Genomic DNA, 23,111 nt, shown 5'->3' on the forward strand with positions numbered 1-23,111 from the left:
GTGCGCCGCCGCGCCGCCCGCCTAGCTGCGGGGCTTCCGCGCCCGGAGGCAGCCCCCGTCCCCTGCCCGCGGCCGAGGCCCAGGGCTGCCGGCGGGAGGCTGGCGGCGGCGGCGGGGCCGGCGGGCCTTGGCGGGGTGCAGGGGGGAGCGCCCGTTATTCGGCGCTCAGCGCAGGCAGCGCCCCGGCCGCCCGCGCCTCCGCCGGGGGGCGGCCCCGCGCGCTGCCGGGCCTCGCCGCCATCTTGGCCGCTGCCCCGGGAGCGGGACGGGCCGGGACGGGCCGAGCCGGGCCGGGGCGAGCGGGCCGCAGCGGGCCGGGGGAGGTATGTGGGGCGTGGGGCGGCTGAGGGAGGCCTCACCGGCGGGGAGTGGGTTTCCGTCGTCGGGGGAAGCGGCGGCAGGCGCGGTGGGGAGGGCCGCGGCAGCGGGTGGCGGACCACCTCCCGGGGGGAGCCGCCTGTGCCCGGCCCCGGCGGTTGGGGGCGGCTGGCGGCGGGCGGGGGTGACATTCCTGTCAGCAGGAGCGTGCCCCAGGAATCCCAGACTTCCCGTTTTACCGGCGTCCATTTCCGCTGTTCGGTGTCTATTTAAAATACCTATTATTTCCGTGTTCGAATAATAATAAAATATTTAAAGAAACCTGCGTTGCTGGGGGCATGTGGCGGGGCGCAGGCCCGGCAGCGCCTGTCAGGGCGGCGGGCAGAGCCCCCCCCCCCGCCGGCCGCCTCACGGAGGGGCCCGGAGCCGGGGGACCCGCCACAGGCCGCTCTCAAGCGACGAGCAGCGGGGGAAAGGAGCGATCGTGCACGGGGAGCCCCTTTGGTTCAATTCAGTTCCGATTCGGGGGCTGCCGGTGGAGGTTGGGTGGGAAACGTGAGGCGAAGCCGCGGGGCTGCGGGGGGGGCTGGCACCCCGCTCACCTCAGCCCTTCCTCAGCAGCACCGCTGCAAACATGGTCGCTCTGGTCGTGCTGTACTTGCTGAATTAGCAAGGGGACCTGGGAGTGTGGATTTGCATAATATGCACTAGAAATTAATCCGTTATCCCCCCCAGCATGTGCACCGCACATCGCTGCTGCCCTTCGGTGCCTAACGGGGTTTGCTGAGTGGAGGTTGTCACTTCTTTTCTTTCGCTGCTAATCAGGTTTGAAGTAGCAATGCATTTGCCATCTTTTTGGTATGACAAACGATTTGTAGCTGTTAGATGCTGATCAAACTGGAGGAATAGCTTCGCCATTAAATGTAGCTGTTGTATAAAGAACCAGGCCAGAAAAATCATACTTGAAAATTCATGTTCATAGAAGGCAGGCTGCAGCATGGGAGAGGAAAAGCTATTTTGCAAGAAGAGCACAAGCAAATTAAATTGCTCTTGCAAGAGGTAAAATGATGGAAGCAGTATTTTACAAAGGAACTGACTACGCCAACCATGAGAATGATTCAGCTGGCAGTTCCTAGCAGGTTTGAGTTGTACACAGCTTCTCATTTAAAACAAAAAACAAACAAAACAAAACAAAAAACAAACAAACCCCCCCCCCCCAAAACCAACAAAAACCATTTGAGTGGTATTTCATTGGATTTAATCTGTGATGTTTTGGGTGCTATCTCAAAAACACAAGCAAATCTGGTTTTGGAGGAAAAAAAAGATAAACGGGACAAGCAGGTTCTTTTCCATCTGTGCACGTACCTGAAAATTCCTTGCAGATGGCGAATTAAAAATTAAGGCCACTGCACACACTGTGGTGCTTAATTTTGCTGTCCTTGTCCAGAAATGAGATTTCCTGTTGCGCAAAATAGCTATGCACCAGCTAAGTCCCAGTTACTCTTTCAGACAAAGCTCTCATTACAAGCAGTTCTGCGCTAGGAATCTTAAACAGAAACCTTGTCATGAGGATTCATGAAAGAGAAATTGAAGTCCTTGAGGTAGAGAGGTCTGAACAGCAGGTGACAAGTGGCAGCTGTACTTCATGGCTGTAATTACAGGAAGAAAACAAACTAAACCTTTTTAAAATGTTAAGTTCCTTCCACTTACTTCCCTTGTATTTTCTCCCAACTTACAGCTTTCCATATAACTTTCAAAACTTAGTTAATGCAGAGAAAGTCACTCTAATTATTTTAATGCTTATTCAACATAACGCACGAGAGGCTGCTTTTTTACAAACTTAGTAGAAGATTCTTTAAGACCTAGTATCCAGGAGCCTGATTTTATTCATATGGGATTGAAGAGGTAAAGAGTGCTGCTGTGCTCTCTTCTCATGGAAGAGAAGGGAGGTAAAAGTGGTTAGGTGCTGCCTTCTTACTGTCTGTGTTTGGACTAGGTGTAGCAGAGTGCACACACGAGTAAGAGCTGTCATTTACAGCAGGGTTCCAGTGATACTGTTGGCTCTGATCAAGCATTTCAGTAGTGCGTGGCTCTTTGGCACTCTGCTTGTCCTTTCTGGAGCCTCAAGTGCCTCTTAAAATAGAGCCTGCAAAGAAGAACGGTATAAAGCTGGTAGCACTGTCACTCCAGTCCGTCAGACTTGCTGGAGCAGTGAATAAGGAGAGCACGATAGAAAACATCTTCCCAAAGAACTATTGAGATGAGGCTTTTGTAGCCTATGATTGAATCCTGCTGCCTTGGCTGTGTAGAGTTCTCCATGGTTTGGCTGGAATACGAACCTAATTACCAGTCTGTTCATGAAAATCCCATTGACAGTAAATGCATGACAAGATACTCACCATACCTCTGTCCATTTGGCCATCTCACATCTATTCAGTACTGCTTTCAGAGAGTGGATTTCCTAAATGGCCCCTTTAGTCCTAAAGCAGCTGATTTAGTTGTAAATTGTGTTAGAAATGTTCCATCTTCATGTAAAAATTTAGTTTTAGCAATGAATTTTTGATTGTTTTGGTTGGTGTTTTTTTCCTAAGAAACTCTTGCTTTTTCAGCTTTTACAGTGAAGCTTTCTGTTCTTGCGGGTCCCGAAGGGAGCTGCAGTTATTCAGGATCTAACATTGTTCGATTATTCAGGCTCCAATATTGTTCCGTTGGCAAGAGATGGAACTATCTTGCCAGCAATTAGAGGATATATACTGGAACTACATTGAACAGAGGCGCCATGCAAATGTATTACAGGAAAGCTCATCAGTCAGTAGATGAAATGCTGCACAAATTCTTAAGCAGACTGTGAATGTTATTAGTAAAAGCATGGAGGAAGTTGGAAATTTTGTTACCAACACCAAATGCTGATGTAAGGCAACTGCAGAATATTCTCAAAGGACTATTTCCTTTTAAAAACACAATCCCAGAAAGTTACTAACAGTGTTTTAAGTGAGAGTAAGGGTAGATAAATGTATACTGAGCATCTGGGAAGCGAAGTGCTTAGTCTTTAATAGGGATGATCTTGCTGATAAAATAGGCATCTCAGTAGTTGTACAGATAGAAGCACTTCATGGTGTTAAGTTACGGTTGATTTGATTAGGGGAGTTTTGTTTAACTAACAGAGAGGGACACCCGGCAGTTCTTAAGCAGAGTTGCAAAAATGTTTTCACTGTAATGTGCAGTTATGTATGCTGTGTGCATCTTATAAGCAAAAAGATTAGTGGTCTTGAGCAGCAGCAGTAAGATATGTTAACAGTGATAGGAGCCTTACAAAAACTTTGAAATTACAGCACATGCACATTTTAGTAAGATCGGAGACTTCCAGGTGTATTGGTTTTGCATCACAACTTCCAAGGTTGTGTCAGGTTGGTTCGGGCAGGTATACGGACATTCAAAGCTGCCGTGTTGGCCATCTTGAAATCGACGTTCAGGTGTTTGATAGGACTTCATGGGTTTGCTTTTTTAAGAGCTGGTGAATGGGGTTGGGGAGGTGGGGAGCAAAGGTGGTTTAGTTTTCCACATCTGTGGCATGTTTGTGTCACATCTTGAATTTATAGGAAAAAGCTAAACTACCAACCAGCTGGTTGTGACAAAAATACCAGTTTTAAAATAGAACTTCCTATTTTAGCTTATTTGTTTCTCCAGATTAAGTATTTGATTACTTCCCGTTCGCTTGTCACTAGTTTATTTCCGCAGATACCTAACAGAGGCTGAGAGAGTCCACCCCCACTAATCCTTCCACCCTTCAGAGCAGCTATGCCAAATGCAGGGAACATGGAAGCTATGGAATACTTTCCCAGTGATTGTCCCATTTTGAGCTGTTTTCAGTCATTATTACTAGCTCTAAAGGGCATTGCAGAGGTCAGTGATAAATTCCTCGCTTCCTGGTTTTCAGAACTTTGACTGTAACTCAGCTCAGTGTTATGGAAAAGCAGCTGGTAACGGTATTTCTGCATTAATTACATTTTAGAGTACTTAATCGTAGCTAAGGACAAGCATGTGCAATCAGTCTTTTTTCCCATGCTCTCAGCCTCTCCCTCTTGCCAGTGAGCTCCGCTTCTGTCTTTTGAGCCTGCTGTGACTTTAGGCCAGATGTTTCTGTGCCAAGAGACTGAAAAAATAGTAGCATCGCAAAATCCAGATGTAGTCAAAAGAAAAGATGCAGGCTTGGAAACAGCATATTGAAGATGCCTGAATTAAAATATTTAGGTTTTTTCTGTCAGGAGTTCAAATTCTGGTAGGATGAAAATGACTGCAAAGAATCATGTGGAGTTCCTTGTGTCAGCAAGGATGGGATCTGTGAGAAGCAGCTGCCAAACCTCTGCTGGTTTGCTTGTTGCTGCAGTGCCCATCAGATGCCTTTCAGGCAGGCAGTGGTATAGAAGGCTGTTGGCCTCCTAAAGATGAGCTTGGATGGCTTGCTCTGGACTAAAGATGCAGGTGATAATCCATGGACGTCTTCAGTCTGCTTCTTAGGTAGGCCTAAAAGCAGAGAGCTGGGAGGCTGTCCTTTTGAAATATTCCTAGAAGGACACCTTCAGTATTTTACATAGAGTGGGTTTACGCTGCCACCTCGCCGTGGTGCGTGTGAATGCTGCTGCACAGGTACTCTCACGATTCGTAAATTTTGGCAGTGTGATTTTGCTACTGTTTTTTTAAACTTACGAACTTTGATTCAAGACCTTTGCCCTCAAAGTGCTGCAGGTCTTAACATGCCTTGCTGTTTGGCCACAAGTATTAACTTGACCTATTGGTGTGAGGAATCTTACTGTTACTAGATTGATTTCTTATGTTCAGCATTTTTAAATCTTTTTTTCTTTGCAAATCTGATGTTCTGATGAGATAGAAGAAGGTAGGGTACTGAGAAATGGATTCAGGGATGTCTATGTGAAATTAAATCTCACACTCAGAAAGAGCAGGGAAATCTGCAGTATTGGGAGCACTGTCAGTATTTTTTTGCTAAATAATAGCTTATATAAGATATTTTTGTAGTATTGCTAGTTGTAAGATATCCAACATGAAACCCATCTTTAATTGGCTGGTGCCAGCTGATTGACAGTGTGCAGGATAAATCAAATTACTGTCTTGTGTATAACAGACCAATGTCCCCACTGCTACAGGAGCTGCTTTATTATGGTCAGTGCTGGGAAGCATACAAACTGAGCTGCCCATTGACTGATGGAGCAGGGCTCGCGCCCGTGCGTCTGCCTGCTTTGCACTTAAACTGCAAGGAGAGAGCTTCGATTTTCTAGAGTGCTTCAAATTAGCAGCACATCAGTGTTCTCTGCTAAAACTTGTGAGCGAGGAAAGGAGTATGTGAGGGGTTTTGAAGGGAACTCTTAATGCTAGAAGCAGAATAATTATCTATCATGGGAGATCCTGTATTCCCTGTCTTCCTACCCAGAAGACAGGGCAGGGAGCTAGGTGGGATTTTACTGTTCAGTTTCCACAGATCCTGTAAAGCTGTTACCTGCCAGGCATGGTCCCCTGGATCGGTTTGCTACAGCAGTTCACCAGGAGGCCACGCAAACCTTGGCAGCTTGGGGCAGATGGATGAAAAGGCGTGGTGGTCCAGCACTGCCGCGCTTTCTGGCTACCCATGCCTGCCTCGATCATGGTCCAATATCCTAAGCGGGACTTGCCACAGAAGAAGAGGCCGCCCTGCTAACAGAGCCATTTTGTGTGCCAGGAGCTTGCGGCAGGCGCAGTAGAACAAAGTGGCTGTATTCAGGCAGCAGTTACGTGGGCCTGCTGCAGGGCTGCGCTTGTTAAAAGTATATCGTGACAAATGCACTCATTTCTGATCAATGGAAGCTGTGTGAGCGTTAACAGCAGGATAGCTGCTCGGGCTTAAAAATGCTGTTGCACCTCTCTAATAACACTTTGTCAAAGTATCGTCTGAAGCTGCCTGCAGTCTCCAGTGTATCTTCTCCCCAGCGGGTTGTAGATCCAGTCTGCTGGAAGTGGAGCCTTACTGGTGCTGCTTGTACTGTAACTCTCCTATGCAGCCTTGTGTGCATTTGCTAGGAATTGGGTCTTGCATTTGTTAACAGATATGCTATTGTAACCATATTAAAATGTACAGAGAACTATTCTAAGCTTTATAGCTGATCACCTTCATATGTTTGGGCTGCCTTGGTGTGGAACAATACTGACATTCAGTGGTTGATTATACTTGCCACCGTTGTGTGGCTATCCAGGAGATTTTTGGAGGGTTTTAATGTTCAGCAGTGGCTAAATTCAGAACATGGTAAGTTGAACTGGATTAAAGCAATTGTGTCAGATCTCCTTTATAAGAATGCTGTGCTTACAGTATTAAAGTTGTCCAATTTTTTAACAAACTAAATTAGAGATTAATTTGGTGTGGGAGAGAGACAGTGGAAATATCTGCAATAACACTTTGTAGCTTTATTTTATTTCCCACTTTTAAGCAAATTGGCAATTACAGTTTGCAAAAGAACTTCCTTTTATATGTAACCATAGTGGCTTAGTTGAATTTTTCTGTCCACATTTTGACTATTGATCTTTTTGTGTCTACCACCAAAGACAGCATGCTCTTAGCAGGAAGTATCCAAGATCTGGCAAGGCCTCAGTGAAGATGAGCACATTGCTGTCATGCATGTGAAGGAGCAGCTGGAGTTTAGAATTTGAAAAGCTGGATCTTGGCTCCGTTCCCGCATCTGCTGACTTAGGTGGAGGGAAGTAGCCGACTAACTAAAGCTTCTTTAGTTGTCTTTTTTCACCTTCTCTGGTGAGCTTTGGGAGACGTACCTTTGTTTTGTCAAGATCTACAGGGCCAGACCACTTTTTCAGTGTTGGGAGGTCAGCCTAGTACTCTGGGCGGTCTGGCTTCAGACACAGCAACGAGAGCTCGCTCTGAATGGAGCTAAGTGCTTATTCCGGTATTCTGGAGTGAGGTTTAACCATACAGTGTTTGGACTTCTTAAAATCTCCGTGGGACTGGGCCATTTACATCTAGATGCTTCTGTGCCATCTTCACATTTTTGTGCCCGAGTTAACATCAGTGAAAGAGCAAATTCTCTCTGCTTTGTATGGCATGATCCTGACCAAATAGCCTAAGATTAATTAAAATTATGGTACGCTTTTGGTAGATGTATCTGGCTTCTCTTGGACCTGCAGAGTTGATGGTGGTCTTCCTGTTTCAAGGTATGGATGCCCAGTAACTGTTTGGTCTCATTCCAGCCACTTTTGAATTCCTCCAAAGGCTAATACGCTGCATTTCGGGGTATCTCTGTTGCTCACATCAGCCCATTTCCACCACCTCCTCTGTGCCAGCTGTAGCACTCGGGCAATGTAATAACTTGGCATAAGGAAGCTGATCCGACCAAAAACTACTTTTTCTGGGCTGGACCAGTTTCCTAATATTGGTAATTGCAGAGCCACATAGTCTGCTGAGATCGGTACCTGGGAGGCAGAAGGGATGAACGGCCAGTGGCAGGGGCAGCTTCTCCAACTACAGAATGAATCTGTGCAGGGTGTAATTACCAGGTTACCTTTACCTAGAGCTGCCGGTGCTTGGGTTACAATTTGTTCTGTTTTCTAAGCCTGAGTTCAAACATGGACCTTATTTTTGTCAGAGGATGGTTATGTTGCAGGGCAATTAAAGCATTGTATCTGTCTCATGTAAAGGCTAAAGAGATAACCTGAAATCTGATAGCATTTGTCTCTTCTGTAGATGTGGAGAAAATAGTTTATTCATTTCATTTGAATCAACAACTTAGTTCACTTGCTATCTCATTGAAAGTTGAGAAATAGACTGGGAATCAGTTTTACAAAAAAGGCAGATAAGCATCTTGTCCTGTGCATGAAATGAAGGATCAGTGGCTGAAGCATGTTATTTGTAAATCTTTAAAGATAGAAGAAAAACCGACGACTTCCTCATCTGCAGTTCATACTCCCCTTTTTCATGAGTGAGTTAGTTTTTAAGTGTAAAACATTTTCTGTAAACATATTTCCTGTGTGTCAAGCGCTTTTGAGGCAATTTTATTCATTAAGTCAGATTTAAACTCCTAGTTCTATGTACTTTTAATGAATCCCAACCCTTTATCCAAGTGCAGCTTGGCATAGATCATAAGTAAAAGATCAATTAGCCAGCAAATAAAAACCACTTTTTTAGTTCAATAGCTGAAAGCCAACAAGCTAGAGTGTATCTTTAAGATAGTGCAATTCGTAGTTATATCTATAAACGTTATGCCGATTCCTCTGCCACATGAAACTTTACATATGTTACCGTTACATGTTGCCAAACATGTTTAAGTGAGTGCCAACTCACGGAAGTCAGCTTTTCTTTAAGAAATAATTACAAATACCAAATAGAGATGAAAGTGGAAATCAAGGGTGCTAGCTTCTTGCTTACATTGTGATACATGTTAGTGACTTAATCCACTGTGGAATAATTTTGTGGTGGAACATTCCTCTAAATAAAGAAAATGGAGTTTAAATAAAAGAGGAAAGCAGATCTTTTTCCTAAATTCGCAGCGCATGTTAATAAAGAATAACCATTGCAAGAAAGGCAATCTTGGAGAAGAAATAGTGTCAATCCTTATATCCTTTTGTTTATTTTAACTTATTTGAATGTGTTTCCAACAGAAAATGATCCACAGCCTGTTTCTTATAAACTGTTCTGGTGATATATTCTTGGAGAAGCACTGGAAGAGTGTTGTGAGCCAATCTGTGTGTGATTATTTCTTTGAAGCTCAGGAGAAAGCAATCGATGTTGAGAATGTGCCTCCTGTCATCTCAACACCACATCACTACCTCATCAGCATCTATCGGGATAAAATCTTCTTTGTGTCTGTCATACAGACAGAAGTGCCACCGCTCTTCGTAATTGAATTTCTGCACCGAGTAGCAGATACTTTCCAGGTGTGTTCACCATTAAATAATTTTAAAGTCAAAATAATTCCAAGCAAATTTTCGTCTTTTAAAGAAAGGTAATAAACCCTCCTGCCAGTGACTTTCCCCTTTGCAACTTTTAAGTCAAGCACTGGTTTATAGAATACAGAGGAAAAGATGGTGTATTTTGTGTATTCATTTGATTTATAGTTACCAGTGTACATGCACTAAAACCCAAATCCCACTTTGTAAATGCTGTCTGGTTTTCTGTAAGCTTTTGTACTGTTCATGTTATACAAATGAAAAGAAGGGGCATGCAGTCATGAAGCACTCTGTAGGGAGGAAAGAGCTGCGGAGCGTGCATTGGTTTTCAACCTATTTCACAGATACTGTACATAAAGGAACTTCTGTGAAGACTGAGCATTGCCAAAAGATAGTCTCCTTATTTACAAGTCTTCTAATTGAAGGTGTGCTGATGTTCACAAGTGGGAGAACCTTTGGGACATATATATTAGTAAACCAGATTACATTAATTTCACTGTTCATGCTCTCTTTATTTCTAATTAGATGATAAATGTAACCTTAACATATGATACCATACAACTATAGAAGTAGCTGGTCAGTTTAGGCACTAAAATTCCTTGATGTATTGGAGGGTTTCCGTAAGCAAAAAACCTGAACTTTTGCAACGCATTTTAACAGGAATAAAAATCCTCTCCTTTGTAATCTCTGATTTGTTTAGGACTACTTCGGCGAATGTTCTGAGACTGCAATTAAGGACAACGTAGTTATTGTGTATGAACTTCTAGAAGAAATGTTAGACAATGGCTTTCCACTGGCAACAGAATCTAACATATTGAAGGAGCTGATTAAGCCTCCCACAATTTTGCGCTCCGTTGTCAACTCCATCACAGGTATGAGAAGAAATAATTTTCAGTGCTGACTGGCTGCTTAAAAACAAAGCCCCAACGTGCCTCATAGCTAAAAAAATAGTATGGTATTGGTGTGAATCTGTAAGGTGAGGCCACTGTCCTGCCACTTCTCACAAGTAAGCGTTGAGTAAAAGCAACTTCTTCCTTATTTGCAGCTTATGTCTGGCCCCTTTGATATCCCCGATGGCACCGTCTGGTCCAGCCACAGCTGCTGAAGTCCCTCAGGAATAGCAGTTCCCAGTAAAGGCAGCACATACTGGAGACAGGTGTTCCAGGGTCGGTACAGAGCTAGCCCCAAGCTCTGAATAACTGAGGGGCATTGGAGAAGGTTATGTGTTTTGTAAGAAATCATTATAGAAAGGTATATAGCAGATATCTAATAAATCTTTGCTGTCTGGGAACAGATAGCACGAAGGGAAGCAAATTACATGTCTTCAACCTCTTCCCCACCCCCACCACCATCAGCATCCATCACTTTTGGAGCCAGTTTCAGGCTGTTGCAGATGGGTATGTCTTGCAGTGACAGGGCCACATGTCTGTCAGCTGAGCTGGTGGAATCTGCTTGGCTGGCAAGCAGGTGCGAGGGAGGTATGCCGTGAGGTGTCACACGGGGCCAGAGATACGCGGGGTCTTTGCCTGTCCGTTGTGGTAGAGAAGGGTTGTAGGTGGGCTGCAGGGCCACACAGGCGTGGTGCTCTAAGGAGCTGTCTTTGAGTTAGCACATGAGGTTTAATCTTTGAGTATAAACCTCATCAGTTTTAATTTCTGTTTTTTTTTGGTTTTCGGTTGTTTTTTTTTGTTTAAATGTGGTTTTGGATGGTATGTAGTAGTTATACTTCTGAAAAATATCTGTGATGTTAATGGACTAGGTGCACCACTGTAAGGGGAATTAAGGCTCCTGAAGCCAAGGGCTGCACCATCAAATTCTCTTGTTTTATCTAAAGCCTTATTAGAATTACCCAGGAGCTTAAAGCACCTGCCTAGGCAGCCTGAGTCTTGTCACTATCAGCAGCTCAGCACTGAGCAGGTGGGAAATGGCAGCCTGAGAGCTCTCCCACCTACCTGGCCTGCAGTCCAGCCTGCGTACACCACTGCACCCTGTGAGGCTGCCAAGGGACACGAGGCACGGACACGGCAGCTGCTCCCCTTCAGCAATGCAGATGGAGTGAGAAAGTGGTTGCAACTCCTCCCCCATCTGTTATAGCACCAGGGTGGACTTTAGAGAGGAGTTTTTCTGTATGAGTTATTTTGCTAGCTCAAAAGAATGAAAACTTGTGTTTCCTGCTTGCTAGGAGAGGGCCTACCCCACGAGTTGTGTAGGAACGATAACCACTGGCCATCAGCCTCTCAGTGAAGCTGTTTCACGTGGCAGACATGCCACCACATTTGTGCTAAAGGGCACAAGCAAACGTGAGCTGCAGCCCTGTCCTGAAACCTACTTCTAGCAGAGGGAGTTGTTTCCACTATAGTGAGATTCGGAGATCAGTCACCTAAGCCACAGAAGATTATTTTTTTTTTTTTCCTTTTTAAAGAATCATCAGTTTACTTTAGAACAAGGTAGCTCAGGAAGCCCTTTTTTCACATTAAGTGGTATTAAGAACCAGGTGCTAAGGGTGACAGCAGTCATCACTGTTAAAGAGCCCAGAAGTTGAGCCCCAGGTCAGGATCAGGATCAGGCAGTAACAGGATCACCCACAGCTCAGTGATTGCCAGGAAAGTCCATCATGATGAGACAGGTCCAGGCAGAAAGTCAAGTCTGCAGGCCAGAGTCTGGATCGATGAGACACAAGGTCAGGTGTACATGTGGCTGTTGTGTTGCTGGGAGGTAGCAATGGGTACCCGGGGTGAGAGCCTCCGCCTAATAGCTCCCAAACAGAGGGCAGGGAGACACCTTCCGAAGGCATCTTCCAGGTCTTACTCCCTAACATTTCCTAGCAGTAAATCAGCCCTGAAGGCGGACAGCTAAAACTCTTAGGACAGGGGTCCTCAAACTACGGCCCGTGGGCCAGACACGGCCCCCCAGGGTCCTCAATCCGGCCCCTGGTATTTACAGACATCCCCCCCGCCCCCCGCCGGGGGTTTGGGGGGGAAACCAAGCAGCCGCAGATGACTGCCTGCCACTTAATCAGCGCGCCGGCCCCCTGTGTAAAAAGTGTGAGGACCCCTGTTTAGGAGAAGGGGAAAGCATGCTTGAGGCCCTCACAAGGAGCTGTGATGTCTTGAATGGTAGTGATGAAATCTTTTACAGGATCTAGCCCCATATCTCCTCCTACTCAAACCTCCTGGTCACCTGAGCCTTGTATTTTTGTATTATAGTCTAAAATGCCTAAATCTGACACATGCTCCAGGTGCATTCAGGTCACCTAATGAATGAAGTTTTAGTGGTCCAGGTTCTAGTTTGAAATTCGGGAGGGCACATCTTGCTTTGATTCTTAATTTTGGCAGTTGAAACATTCCTTTTGTAATTACTTACTGATTTTGAGTTCCTTTTCATTTTTAAGGCAGCAGTAATGTGGGTGACACCCTTCCCACTGGACAGCTGTCCAACATTCCTTGGCGCAGAGCAGGGGTAAAATACACAAACAACGAAGCCTATTTTGATGTCATTGAAGAAATTGATGCGATTATAGACAAATCAGGTAAGATGCCTTGCAAACATTTTTTTTTGTTGAATGTGTTTTACATTTAGCTGCTGATATTTAGAGCCAGTACAGTCCAACTGCTTTTTTGCATGTGTTGTATATACATGAATCTATATCTTAAATATAAATACACCATTTAAAATGACATGCCCAAATATATTTCTTCAGTTCATCTTAAAATAGCAATATGCTTTAGGTTGCTTCAAGAACATCCACAAGAAATACTCTGTACTTGGATGTTTTCTGTTTGTGTATTATCTCTTAAGAGATATACATGGAAAAAGTAGTTGAAGTTTTAAATAAGATCACAAAATTATCTTCCATTGTTGCTGCCAACAATTTACTGTAGTCCTCATAGGCCCTCCAGTGGGCAAGACAAAAGTTTTCATCAGTTTTCTTCTGACCTACAAGCCAGATGTTAAGCCTATATTAGCCATCTACGCTCCCTCAGTAGTCATCAAGGAGAGATGAACATTTCTGAGGCAGCAGTTCAGCTGTCCCATCTTAGATTTACAGGTAGACATGGCACTTAGGGACATGGTTTTGTTGTGGACCTGGCAGCGTTAGGTTTACAGTTGGACTCAACGTCCATGGTCTTTTCCAGCCTAAACGATTCTATGATAGCAAGACAAAATTGGTGCAAAATAGCTGCATAGTACTGTTTCCCTTACATAGAAACTGGACCCAGATGCTATGAAGCATAATATTAATAATCCTTTCTTTTATACCATGTAAATGAAACATGGTATCTTCAAATAGAAAAATCTTTAATCTGAGATTTAACTCTGAGGAGGAATCTGATAACTTTTGTGTAAATGTTGCCAGTGCCCAGAAGTAGAAAAAAAAGATCCAAGAAGAAAACTGCTACAGCATGGACAGGAGCCTGCTGTTTTACTTAGTACTGGGGCCATCCGCTAGAATAGCTGAAGGCTGAGTGAGAGCATTTTGTGGTGGTACAGGGCAGTAAGCAAATCTCTGATTTCTTCATTCATTGCTGGTGTTGTAGCAGTCATCAGTGTTGCTTTGGTTCCGTACACCAATTCGACAAATGCTTTGGCCACCGTTGAACTGGACAGTCATAAATAGCTATTGTGCATCTCTTACCTGTAGAAGAATGGCTGCAGAAGCATGGCCTTAGAATCTCTGAAGATCTGCACAATCCAGGCCTGGTATCAGAATAGGCCTGTAATCAGAATTGTACTGAAGTTGCTGTGCTGAAGTTAACAAGAAAGGTAGCCTTGAGCTATTCTTGAATCCTGAGACCAAGTAATTATGCTGTGCCAACAGGCCGTGGCTGTAACAAGCTACAGCTGCTGGGAAAGCAGGTGCAGGGCCAACAAAGATAGGGACCGGTATGGGAAGATAGGGAGTAACAAACTACAAGGCTGAAGCACAGCAACACAATTAGCTACATGGATAGAATGCTTATTTTAGTTGTGATAATTAGGGGTGTGAGAACCGCGCGCATTTAGAGACTACTAACCAGTTATATTTCTGCTTTACAAATATGCATGTGTATCGGTTCTATATAAGTAGTGTTAGAAACTAATAAAGTTGAGCAAGATGCATAACTCATATTGAGCGTCTTCTTGACTCCAGCAAACCCTTCTTCCAACACTTACCCTCTCCATCTTGAAACTAAAAGAAGGTGGCAGCCACAGTCGGAACCCCCTGATGGCTGTGTTACTCTCCTAGCTCAACGGGATTCCCAGGAATGGTACGAGTGCGTAGTCTGAGGAGTTATAGTCCAGACCATGTTTGTATTTCAAGCCTAATCAGTGCCCACTGAGCGTTTAAATTTCTTATTAAGGATCCACTGCAGTAATAATAGCTACTCTTTTCTGCTCTGATCCCTTGGGGACTAGCAATGCAAGAATCTTTCTTCCTGACCTTGTCTAGGACTAAGAAGTAGGTAAAGTAGCTCCTCTAGAATAGGGGGGTTATTTTGTTTCATACAGGTATGGTTAACTGCTTTCATCTGAAATGGGTTCCCTTCTTTTCAGGCAAAGTATTAACCACAGTTTCTCCTTCCCCTTGGCTAGATCAGCAACAGTTTTTACATATCTTTTAAAGTAACCTTTGCTTGTAGGGCTAGTTAGTCCAGAGTCCTGCTCATGCCTTTCTGGCCTTATAAGGCATTTAAGAAAATGAGCCTTTCCTGGGTAAGACGCTTGGTATTCTTGCTTTGGGGCTTGTTTGAGTTTTTTTCCTATAGATTTATTTAACATCGAGATGAATACATAATCCCACTGTGAAGCCAGCAATGCTTGTGAAAGCCAAGGTTATCCGGAGCCTTACACCACACACAGACTTAATGTTTTGCTGTTGGCTGTTTTGATGTACTTCAACTTCCCTGCACCACTATAGAGCTTGCTAGTTTTCTGGAGACAGGGGACAAGGGTGAAAGAAAGGAAGATGCAGAGCTTGCATATTCTGAAAATCTTATTTGCTTAGTGCTCTGGCAACCAGTTCAAGCACATCCAGTACAGGTCCTGTCTGACAGCTGGCATAGGCACAATTAGCTGATTTGGGACAAGCTGTTTGCTCTGGCTCGTGTTTCAGCAAGCTGCCCAGGCCACAGGTAACTGGAATGACCTTTGCTATCTGTGCTTGGTGTGTTCTTGAGTGTTGTGCAAATGTCATCTGTGTTCTCTAGGTGCACTTCACAACATTTGTTAGGCCCTTGATAATAACGTTACGTGTCTGTCTTTTTTTCCCCCTGCAGGTTCCACAGTCTTTGCAGAAATCCAAGGTGTTATCGATTCATGTATTAAGCTCTCAGGAATGCCAGATCTTTCTCTTTCTTTCATGGTAAATTTAGCAAATATTTGGGAATTTCAAGTGCTCTGGATTCTTCTTAATGATCAGAGTTAAATGATTTCAAAAGTGCAATCACTGCTTCATGTGTCACACATATAAAAATAACAAGTTTTGTAGTGTACTGTAGAAGTTGCTGCACTACTCAGTAGTGGGAATGGCTTTTGTCTGTACAGAAAAATACACTCACAGGAGCTGCTGTACCAGGTCAGACCAGAAATCCATCTAGCTGAGTAACATGTCTCAGATAATGGCCAGGAATGATACTCGGGAGTCTAAGAAACAGGAATTGTGTAGAGTTCAGTAGCTAGTTCAAACCGCTGATACTCAATGAGGTTTCACTTACTGCTTTGCCACTACTTACAGAACCCACGGCTGCTGGACGACGTCAGCTTCCATCCATGTATTCGGTTCAAACGCTGGGAGTCTGAGAGAGTCCTTTCATTTATTCCTCCCGATGGGAATTTCAGGCTGATTTCCTACCGTGTCAGTTCACAGAAGTACGTTTCCGTTCAGACACGCCAGTTCTTCGGCTGTGCCACCTACCGCTTTCCACCTGAGCAACTACAGGTTTCTCCTTGTTATGGGAGACTTTGCCGTCATTGCCAAAATGCATCTCCTCAGGTTTTGTCTCAGCTGTTGCTCTGTCCCCACTACAACAAGAAAATGGTTTTTCAGTGAGCTGCTGATACTCGGCAATCGTTCTTCAATGGGATGAACCACACATGACAGTAATATAGGGCTGTTCATCCCTGGCAGTCATTGTTGCTGCTAGATGCTTTGTGGCTAATTCTCTGTATACATAGAGGACTCGCATCTTCATAAAAAGAATAAAGCAAAAAAGTCTAAACTGAATATTTGCAAACTAAGCCCGATTTGACTGATGGATGTTCTGAGAATTGGCTTAGTGAGATTACTTTAAAAAATAAACAGATGGAGGGAAAGAGATTAGGACAAGTGATTTGGAAGAGAATCTTTTTTTCCCTGTGATTCTCTACTAATAAAATCACTTCAACAATGATGTTGAAGAGCTGAGTATCAGTTTTCACTTTCAACACAAACTGGTTCTAACTTGAATACCTGCCAGAAACACAAGAACTGTTTATGAGAAAGAGATTTATTTTCCAGAGCAGAGAAGTAGCCAGGATGTATTCAGCTACTGTCTTCTCTTTTCAGCTTGGTGGCAATTCCTGTATATGTGAAGCACATGATCAGTTTTAAGGAAAATAGTTCTTCGGGAAGATTTGATGTTACCATTGGACCAAAACAGAATATGGGGAAAACAGTGGAAGGAGTTGTCATGACAGTTCACATGCCAAAGGCCGTACTCAATATGAACCTCACTGCTACACAAGGCAGCTATACATTTGACCCCGTTACTAAAGTAAGTCTTAAGTTTTCATTTATTTAAATATCTAAGATTACATCAGAACAAGTCATACCTATTGCAGAGCACTGGAGCACTGGAGCAGTGTTCCACATTTAGCAGAAAACTTTCCCTTCAGCCTATGTTTATGAGTTATCTCATATATCCCCTCATATATCATGAGTTATATCCCCTCCTTTCCCCTGCTCTTTCACTTCCCCTAATATTTCCCTTTAGTGGATGCAGCAGTATTTTGCTGCTGGTTTCAGCTGTGGTGTATTTTGCAATCTATGTTCTTTAAAATGCACTTATCTGGAGAAAATGCAGTAGACCTGAAAACAGGTAGCCAGAGAAAACAGGGAGCAGGAGATGAGAACAAAAACCTCTTCTGAAAGACCTGTCTGGAGACACACAGGAAGGAGAACAGGGGATCTGAAAAACCGTGTCTTAGGACTCCTGCTTTCTGGCCTCTGAGTTGGGGTTTGAGACCTCAGCCTTCTAAAGCTCCTGAAACTTTTTAGTACCCAGGAGCTACTTCGCTGAAACGGAGTCGAGCCAAACTGTTCTTCTGGCTCTGACACCCTGTTCTGAGCTTTCTGCTGCCCTTGGAATATCTCAGTCAGCAATTGATGTGAATCGTAAGTGAAAGCTCTCCAAGTAACGTTTTGTTTCAAAAAGAACAGACCTTGATCTTGTATAAACAAAAACAACAAAAACACTTGAAGTCTCCTTTCCTCTTTCCAGAAATAAATTATACTGTGTTTTTATCAAGAGTTGGGATAACTAGGTGGATTGTAACTGCAAAAGTAGAAAGAACTGAAATTTTTCTGCATTTATCAACAATTTTCAGTTTACGATAAGAACAAAAAGAAACCTCTTGTGTGGATGAGTAAAGGGCCAACTTGGTTCCATGCGTCTTTAAAGTGTAAGAATCAATGAGAGCAAGTGACCCTTAGGAGAGTGAACTCCAGCTTAAACATCTCCTGTTGCCAAGTGCCTTGCTCCTGCCCTCCTCATTCTCGTGTGTTAAGTTCCTACGCCTCTTGTGCTGGGTACTCTCCTTGCCTCACAGATCTAGCTGACCCAATCTGACAGCAGGAACAACCACTGCTAACGAAGGGAACAAGATGTATTAAGCGCACAGACCAACTCAGCAACGCTGAGAGGGCAAAAGCTATGCAGGGGACGCAAAGCCACTGTACCTGCCACAGCCCTAACCACCCCTCTCCCTGCCAGTGGGGTCAGTCTCAGGGCTACCAGGCCACACTGTGCCCAGCCTGCAAACAAAAAGCTTGATGGGAACTTGAGCTCAGAGGTTGTTTCCTAGAAAGCTGCTGCTACTCTTCTTTCTTTCCCGACAAGGTCTTAACGTGGGACGTGGGCAAAATTACCCCTCAGAAGCTACCAAACCTGAAGGGCATGGTGAACCTGCAGTCCGGAGCCCCCAAGCCAGAGGAGAATCCAAGTTTAAACATCCAGTTTAAGATACAACAGCTTGCAATTTCAGGTGAGTGGGCGTTATGTGAAATCGGTACTGACGGAATGAGTAGCAGCAGGAAATGAAGTAGGAAGCTGTTAAGTCTTTAAACTGGAGATGCTGGTTTAAAGTCAGCTGGGTCCAGAACAGTAAAGTCCGATTTACCCAGACCTAACAGTTACCCTTGCTGGGAGACTCCCTTACTGGGCATTGTGAATTCCCACTTGTTTTGCTCAAGAAAGACTGTGAGAAGTGTACAGAAGAATGTTTTTTTCTTTGTTGACTTCTGCATTAAACATGCAAATTTATCCTGTTAGTGAAGAGTGATGGATGATGATTTAGTGTGCTGCTCTTGACTCGCGTTAGCCTTCTACCACTAAATCCCTTTCTAGTGGTCAGAAAACTCCATTAATTTTAAAGAATTCCCTTCTTACTCTTTCCTTCTGGTGCTGGTAAGGTTTTCATCTTCAAAACAATCTGCAAGTAAAATCCGAATGAAGGCTGTAGGGTAACAGCAAAAGTAAATTTAGAGCAAACAAGGCCTGTCTGCAAACACTTAAATCACATGAGTTGTCCATGTGTAAAATGCTTGTGCAAGCAAGCTCGGCGGGGTTCAGACCCTAACAGCGAAGGCTCACGTTCAGAAAGCAGGAGGATGACTGAAGGCCCTAGATGAGAATTGCTGGTAGTATGCGTAGTACCTTTCCAGGCAGGTACCAGGCTGTGGTCCTTTTGCTTCCTAGACTGCTGAGTAAATGACAGTTAGTCCTTGTGTAAGAACAGAATCCTGCAGTTTCCTCTTAAACTTGCAACCCACTAGTTTAAATCTAGTGAAACACAGTGGATCCAGTGGCTGGATGCCTGTGAGAAGGCACGGGACAGCCTGAAACCGTAGGTATGAATAGCTGCTGGCATTCCTGGGTTAGTAGAGCGATTGTGGGGTTTTGTTTTTTTTTTGCTTTTAATTTGGTACTTGTTTCTGTCTTTTTCAGGACTGAAAGTGAATCGCCTAGACATGTACGGAGAAAAATACAAGCCTTTTAAAGGTGTCAAGTATATTACAAAAGCAGGAAAATTTCAGGTCAGGACATGAGAAGATGCTCAACTTCCAAGAGGAAATTCCCCTTAAAAAAAACTTGACAGCTTAGTGACTTATGTTGCTATTCATTAGGTGCCAATTAATTAATAGACACTGATTAGTTTGGGATCAAAGCATTTGTGCACAGCAGCTCTTCAAATGAAAGCATAGCTTAGTTTTTCTTAATATGGCTTTAAAATAAGGTACTTTTTTTCTAATACACCTTCACTCTTTTTTTACTGAATCGTTGTGCTGGTGAATAGTTTGATATAGGTGAGCCACAACACGTCACAAACACTACACTGCCAGTCAGATACCAAAGCCCAGAGGCCGAGCACAATACGAAGGCCAGACAGGCCACTGGAAAAGTCTTGCAGTGGCACGTTTTGCTGCTGCAGCCACCTGCAAAGAAAGCTCAGCCATTCCCACAGCCAGCTGCAAGCTGGCATTCCACAAAGCATTGTGTAACCCCATCAGAAATTGAGAGCAGCAGTGAGAGGGGCAGGGGTCCCCCACAGGGGCTGAGGACACAGCAAGTGTCATTCCTGAGAAAGCGCTTCTGATGAAGAAAAAAAAAATTCCTTGTTGTTTACAAGAAATCGCCTTTCTTAAGAAGCATTTGCCTTAATCAGCTTTCATTTGTGCCATCTGCAGATGAGCTGATAGAAATAACATTCTGCATTACATCTGGGAGGTGATTGTTGCTTCGGTAATCCACTTTCTTTCCATTCAATCTCGTCATTGCCATCATTTTTTAAGAATACAGTTGCAGAGAGTAAGATCTATTTTTTATGTGAAGCCTTTGCTTTGATTTAGGTGTTCCACTGGTTGGAGGTGGATGCCACCAGATTTGTGCCATGTGTACATTGGTGCGTAGCTTTTTAGACAGCACAGTAGAAGTGTCAAGTGTATTTAATGGTTGTGTGCTTTAATGTTATGAAATAAAGGGAACTCTGCTGCAAACACATCTTCTCTCGTGAAATCTTCGCGCTGTTACAAACTATTTGTGATGCTCTTGGGCAGGAGACATCTGATATGCAATTAAACGATGACTATTCCCTACATCTTTACTGAACTTGCTTACTGCACAGCTGTTTGAAGCTTAGCAAGGGCACTCAGGAGCATGGCAGGTAAGCTCCCGTTCGTTTTTTTGATTTTTAAGTGGAGAATGGTTAATTGTTTAGATTCAGACATTCCGAAGGCACGATAGTGACGATGCAGAGCTGACTGAACTTCTCCTCATACACCAGTGTAAACCCGTAACCTCTGTAAAGCGGTACATGCTCCGCAGTACCTGTCAGGCTTCAAGCCGTACATTGGCCAGCCCACAGCAGGCTGAGGAACCCCAGTTCGGAATTCCTGAAGGACAGGTTCTGGAGAGCCTTTGTTTCCCCTAACCTGTTCAGCTTACAGGCTGATGAACAGGTGCTGCCTTTGCTTCAGATGGAAGAACAGGAACTGAAGTCATTCAGTAGTCAAAATTTCAAATACCAGGACAGATCCAGCCTGGAAAAAGGAGAGGGAGCCCATCTGAACGCTGACAAAGCCAGTAAGAAAAAAAAGGAGCATATATCCTGTCTTGGTAGCTTTGGTGACATCACTAGGGTAAACCTGGCCACAGCCAGCTATTCTGTATGTCTGCAATCACAGTAGATCAGTGTGGATAAAATAGCACATCTAAAAACCGGCGCATATAACACAGCCACGTGCTTGTACAGACACGACACCGGGTATTGAAAGCTGCCAGCCTTCTAGTCTACCTTTTTCAGCTGGAGAAACATTCGTCAAGTCATTACTCATCCTATGGTTCCACTCCATGTTTCAGCAAAATTAACAGTGATGTGACTACAAGTCTTGTCTTCAGGTGTGACGGGTAACACCCCAAGCTGAAGCACAAGCAGCTGGAGCTGCTCCCTGCATGGGCAGCCTGGAAGTGCTGCAGGATCTTCCTTTAGAGCCAACGGAGAACAGAACGCGGTACCAGAACCGGCACCGACACCTCCCTTCAGTGCACTGCAGAGCGAGCCTTGTCACCCTCCGGGCACGCGCGCGCAAAGCTGCCGTCTCTGAGAAAGCTTTGGCCCCTGCTTCACAGACTGCCACCAAACACTACTGGCACCAAGAATTCCACTCACCTGGTAGGAAACCACCCTGGCCAAGACGATGGGTTTTGTCCAGGAAACGGTGTTTGTTGGGAGGCTTGTAAGGGCTGCGGATGGGGCTGCTTTCTCCCGCAGCATCCCCGCAGGCTCTGGGCTGTCTCCTCAGAGGATGCAGCTCAATCCCCTGCAGTGCTGCTGGAGGGACACGGAGCCTTGCTGGCTGCCCCTGCCTTTGGGATAGGTGGAGGGAGACATCTCTGCACTTCCCCAAAGGACTCGAGGGAACACAACACGCCTGAGAATGAAATTGTCTTTATTTTCCAAAGAATGCCACTCCTACGTGTATACTTGGCATATATTCCCTCCGCACTTCGGAAAGACCTCTGAGGTCATTGCAATGTCGTTTTTGCTGCTGGGGGTTCAATGTGGGCAAATACGAGCCTCATATTATCTTTGTTGAATGTGAAGTATTTGCTTATTTGCAAATACTCGGTTTAAAGAAAGGAAAATAAATGCAAAATTCTGTCTAACAATTCTTACCGTGATTCAGCTAAAAATCTGCCCTAGAAGACTGGTGAAATATGCTTTTTGGGGTCTAGGGCTCAACCAGCGATACAATATTTCCCAGGCTCCAGTGTCTTTTGTTTGTGGTGACGCAGCTCAAGGCGGACTGAAAAACACTATGTCTGCGTGGCTGTGTTTGGACAAAATGGCCTTTATCATTTATGCAAATTACTTATATATCTTAGACAGTACGTGTGTCAGACCCTGATAGGTTTTCTGTGTTCTTCTTGCTTGCTGTTTGCTGTTGCTGTAGGTGGCCGTATGCTGCGGTTCTAAGTTCTTCACCTCCAGTTGACATACCTGACAATTTGTGCCTGTCTTAAAGGTGCACGACTAAGTCTTTGAAGTCAACTGACTTGTCTGCAGACCTGCTGCAGACCCCGACAATTTCCCCTTTTTCTTTTTGAACAGCTAGTATCAGGTTTGCCGTGTGCTGCAGGGCCCTTGCAAACATGATGGTAACCCAGGCAATAGCAAACAAACAATATTGCCAGTTGAGTGAATTGATGCCAAAAAGGCTGACATTTTCGCAGATTTTGATAACATATTGCTGCAATGGGGCACCTAAAATCCGTGCAGCACATACCATCAGAATCCTCACAGCCATGTCCTTGAGCCAACAACAAAAAGCCAATAGTTGTTCTGTTTTGTATGCAATAGTGGCAAATTTGACTCACATTCTTAACTGCCTAACAAACAAGGTGATTTAACTCTTTAATGCTTTCCCTGCTGTTGCTCCGGATAAGAGAAGAACCTCTGCAATATGTTCCCATCAGCTCCATAAATCAACTACATCATTACATGCTTCATCCAAAGTTATATTGCCTTTAAGTGCATTATGCTCATCAACATGTTCAAATGTTGATTTATGTGTGTCATGGTCCCATCATAGCCTCCTGCTACGCTAGCATCTACAT

At 44.3% G+C, this 23,111-nt stretch overlaps 1 protein-coding gene across 2 annotated transcripts; it reads left to right on the plus strand.

The window, feature by feature from the left end:
• The first annotated feature begins 83 nt into the window (after positions 1–83).
• AP3M1 (adaptor related protein complex 3 subunit mu 1) lies at positions 84–20,493 on the plus strand. Of its 2 annotated transcripts, none has more exons than XM_056350947.1 (9): positions 84–323; positions 8,971–9,246; positions 9,959–10,130; positions 12,650–12,787; positions 15,516–15,601; positions 15,974–16,107; positions 16,784–16,991; positions 18,336–18,480; positions 19,443–20,493. In XM_056350947.1, the coding sequence occupies exons 2-9, from the start codon at positions 8,974–8,976 to the stop codon at positions 19,541–19,543; spliced, it is 1,257 nt and encodes a 418-aa protein (XP_056206922.1). In that variant the 5' UTR covers positions 84–323; positions 8,971–8,973; the 3' UTR covers positions 19,544–20,493. The 2 variants fall into 2 exon arrangements, with proteins under 2 accessions (XP_056206922.1, XP_056206923.1); XM_056350948.1 differs by lacking the exon at positions 84–323 and adding an exon at positions 7,473–7,527.
• The last annotated feature ends 2,618 nt before the right edge of the window (positions 20,494–23,111 follow it).

Source organism: Falco biarmicus, chromosome 9, assembly GCF_023638135.1.
Source record: "Falco biarmicus isolate bFalBia1 chromosome 9, bFalBia1.pri, whole genome shotgun sequence".
NCBI classification, from domain to species: Eukaryota; Metazoa; Chordata; class Aves; order Falconiformes; family Falconidae; genus Falco; species Falco biarmicus.

Excerpts from the sequence above, each read along its gene's own strand:
- AP3M1 (XM_056350947.1), top strand. The coding sequence starts at position 8,974 with ATGATCCACAGCCTGTTTCTTATAAACTGTTCTGGTGATATATTCTTG. Across the intron at positions 16,992-18,335 it reads CATTTGACCCCGTTACTAAA|GTCTTAACGTGGGACGTGGG; the intron begins GTAAGTCTTAAG and ends TTTCCCGACAAG. Across the intron at positions 18,481-19,442 it reads ACAACAGCTTGCAATTTCAG|GACTGAAAGTGAATCGCCTA; the intron begins GTGAGTGGGCGT and ends TGTCTTTTTCAG.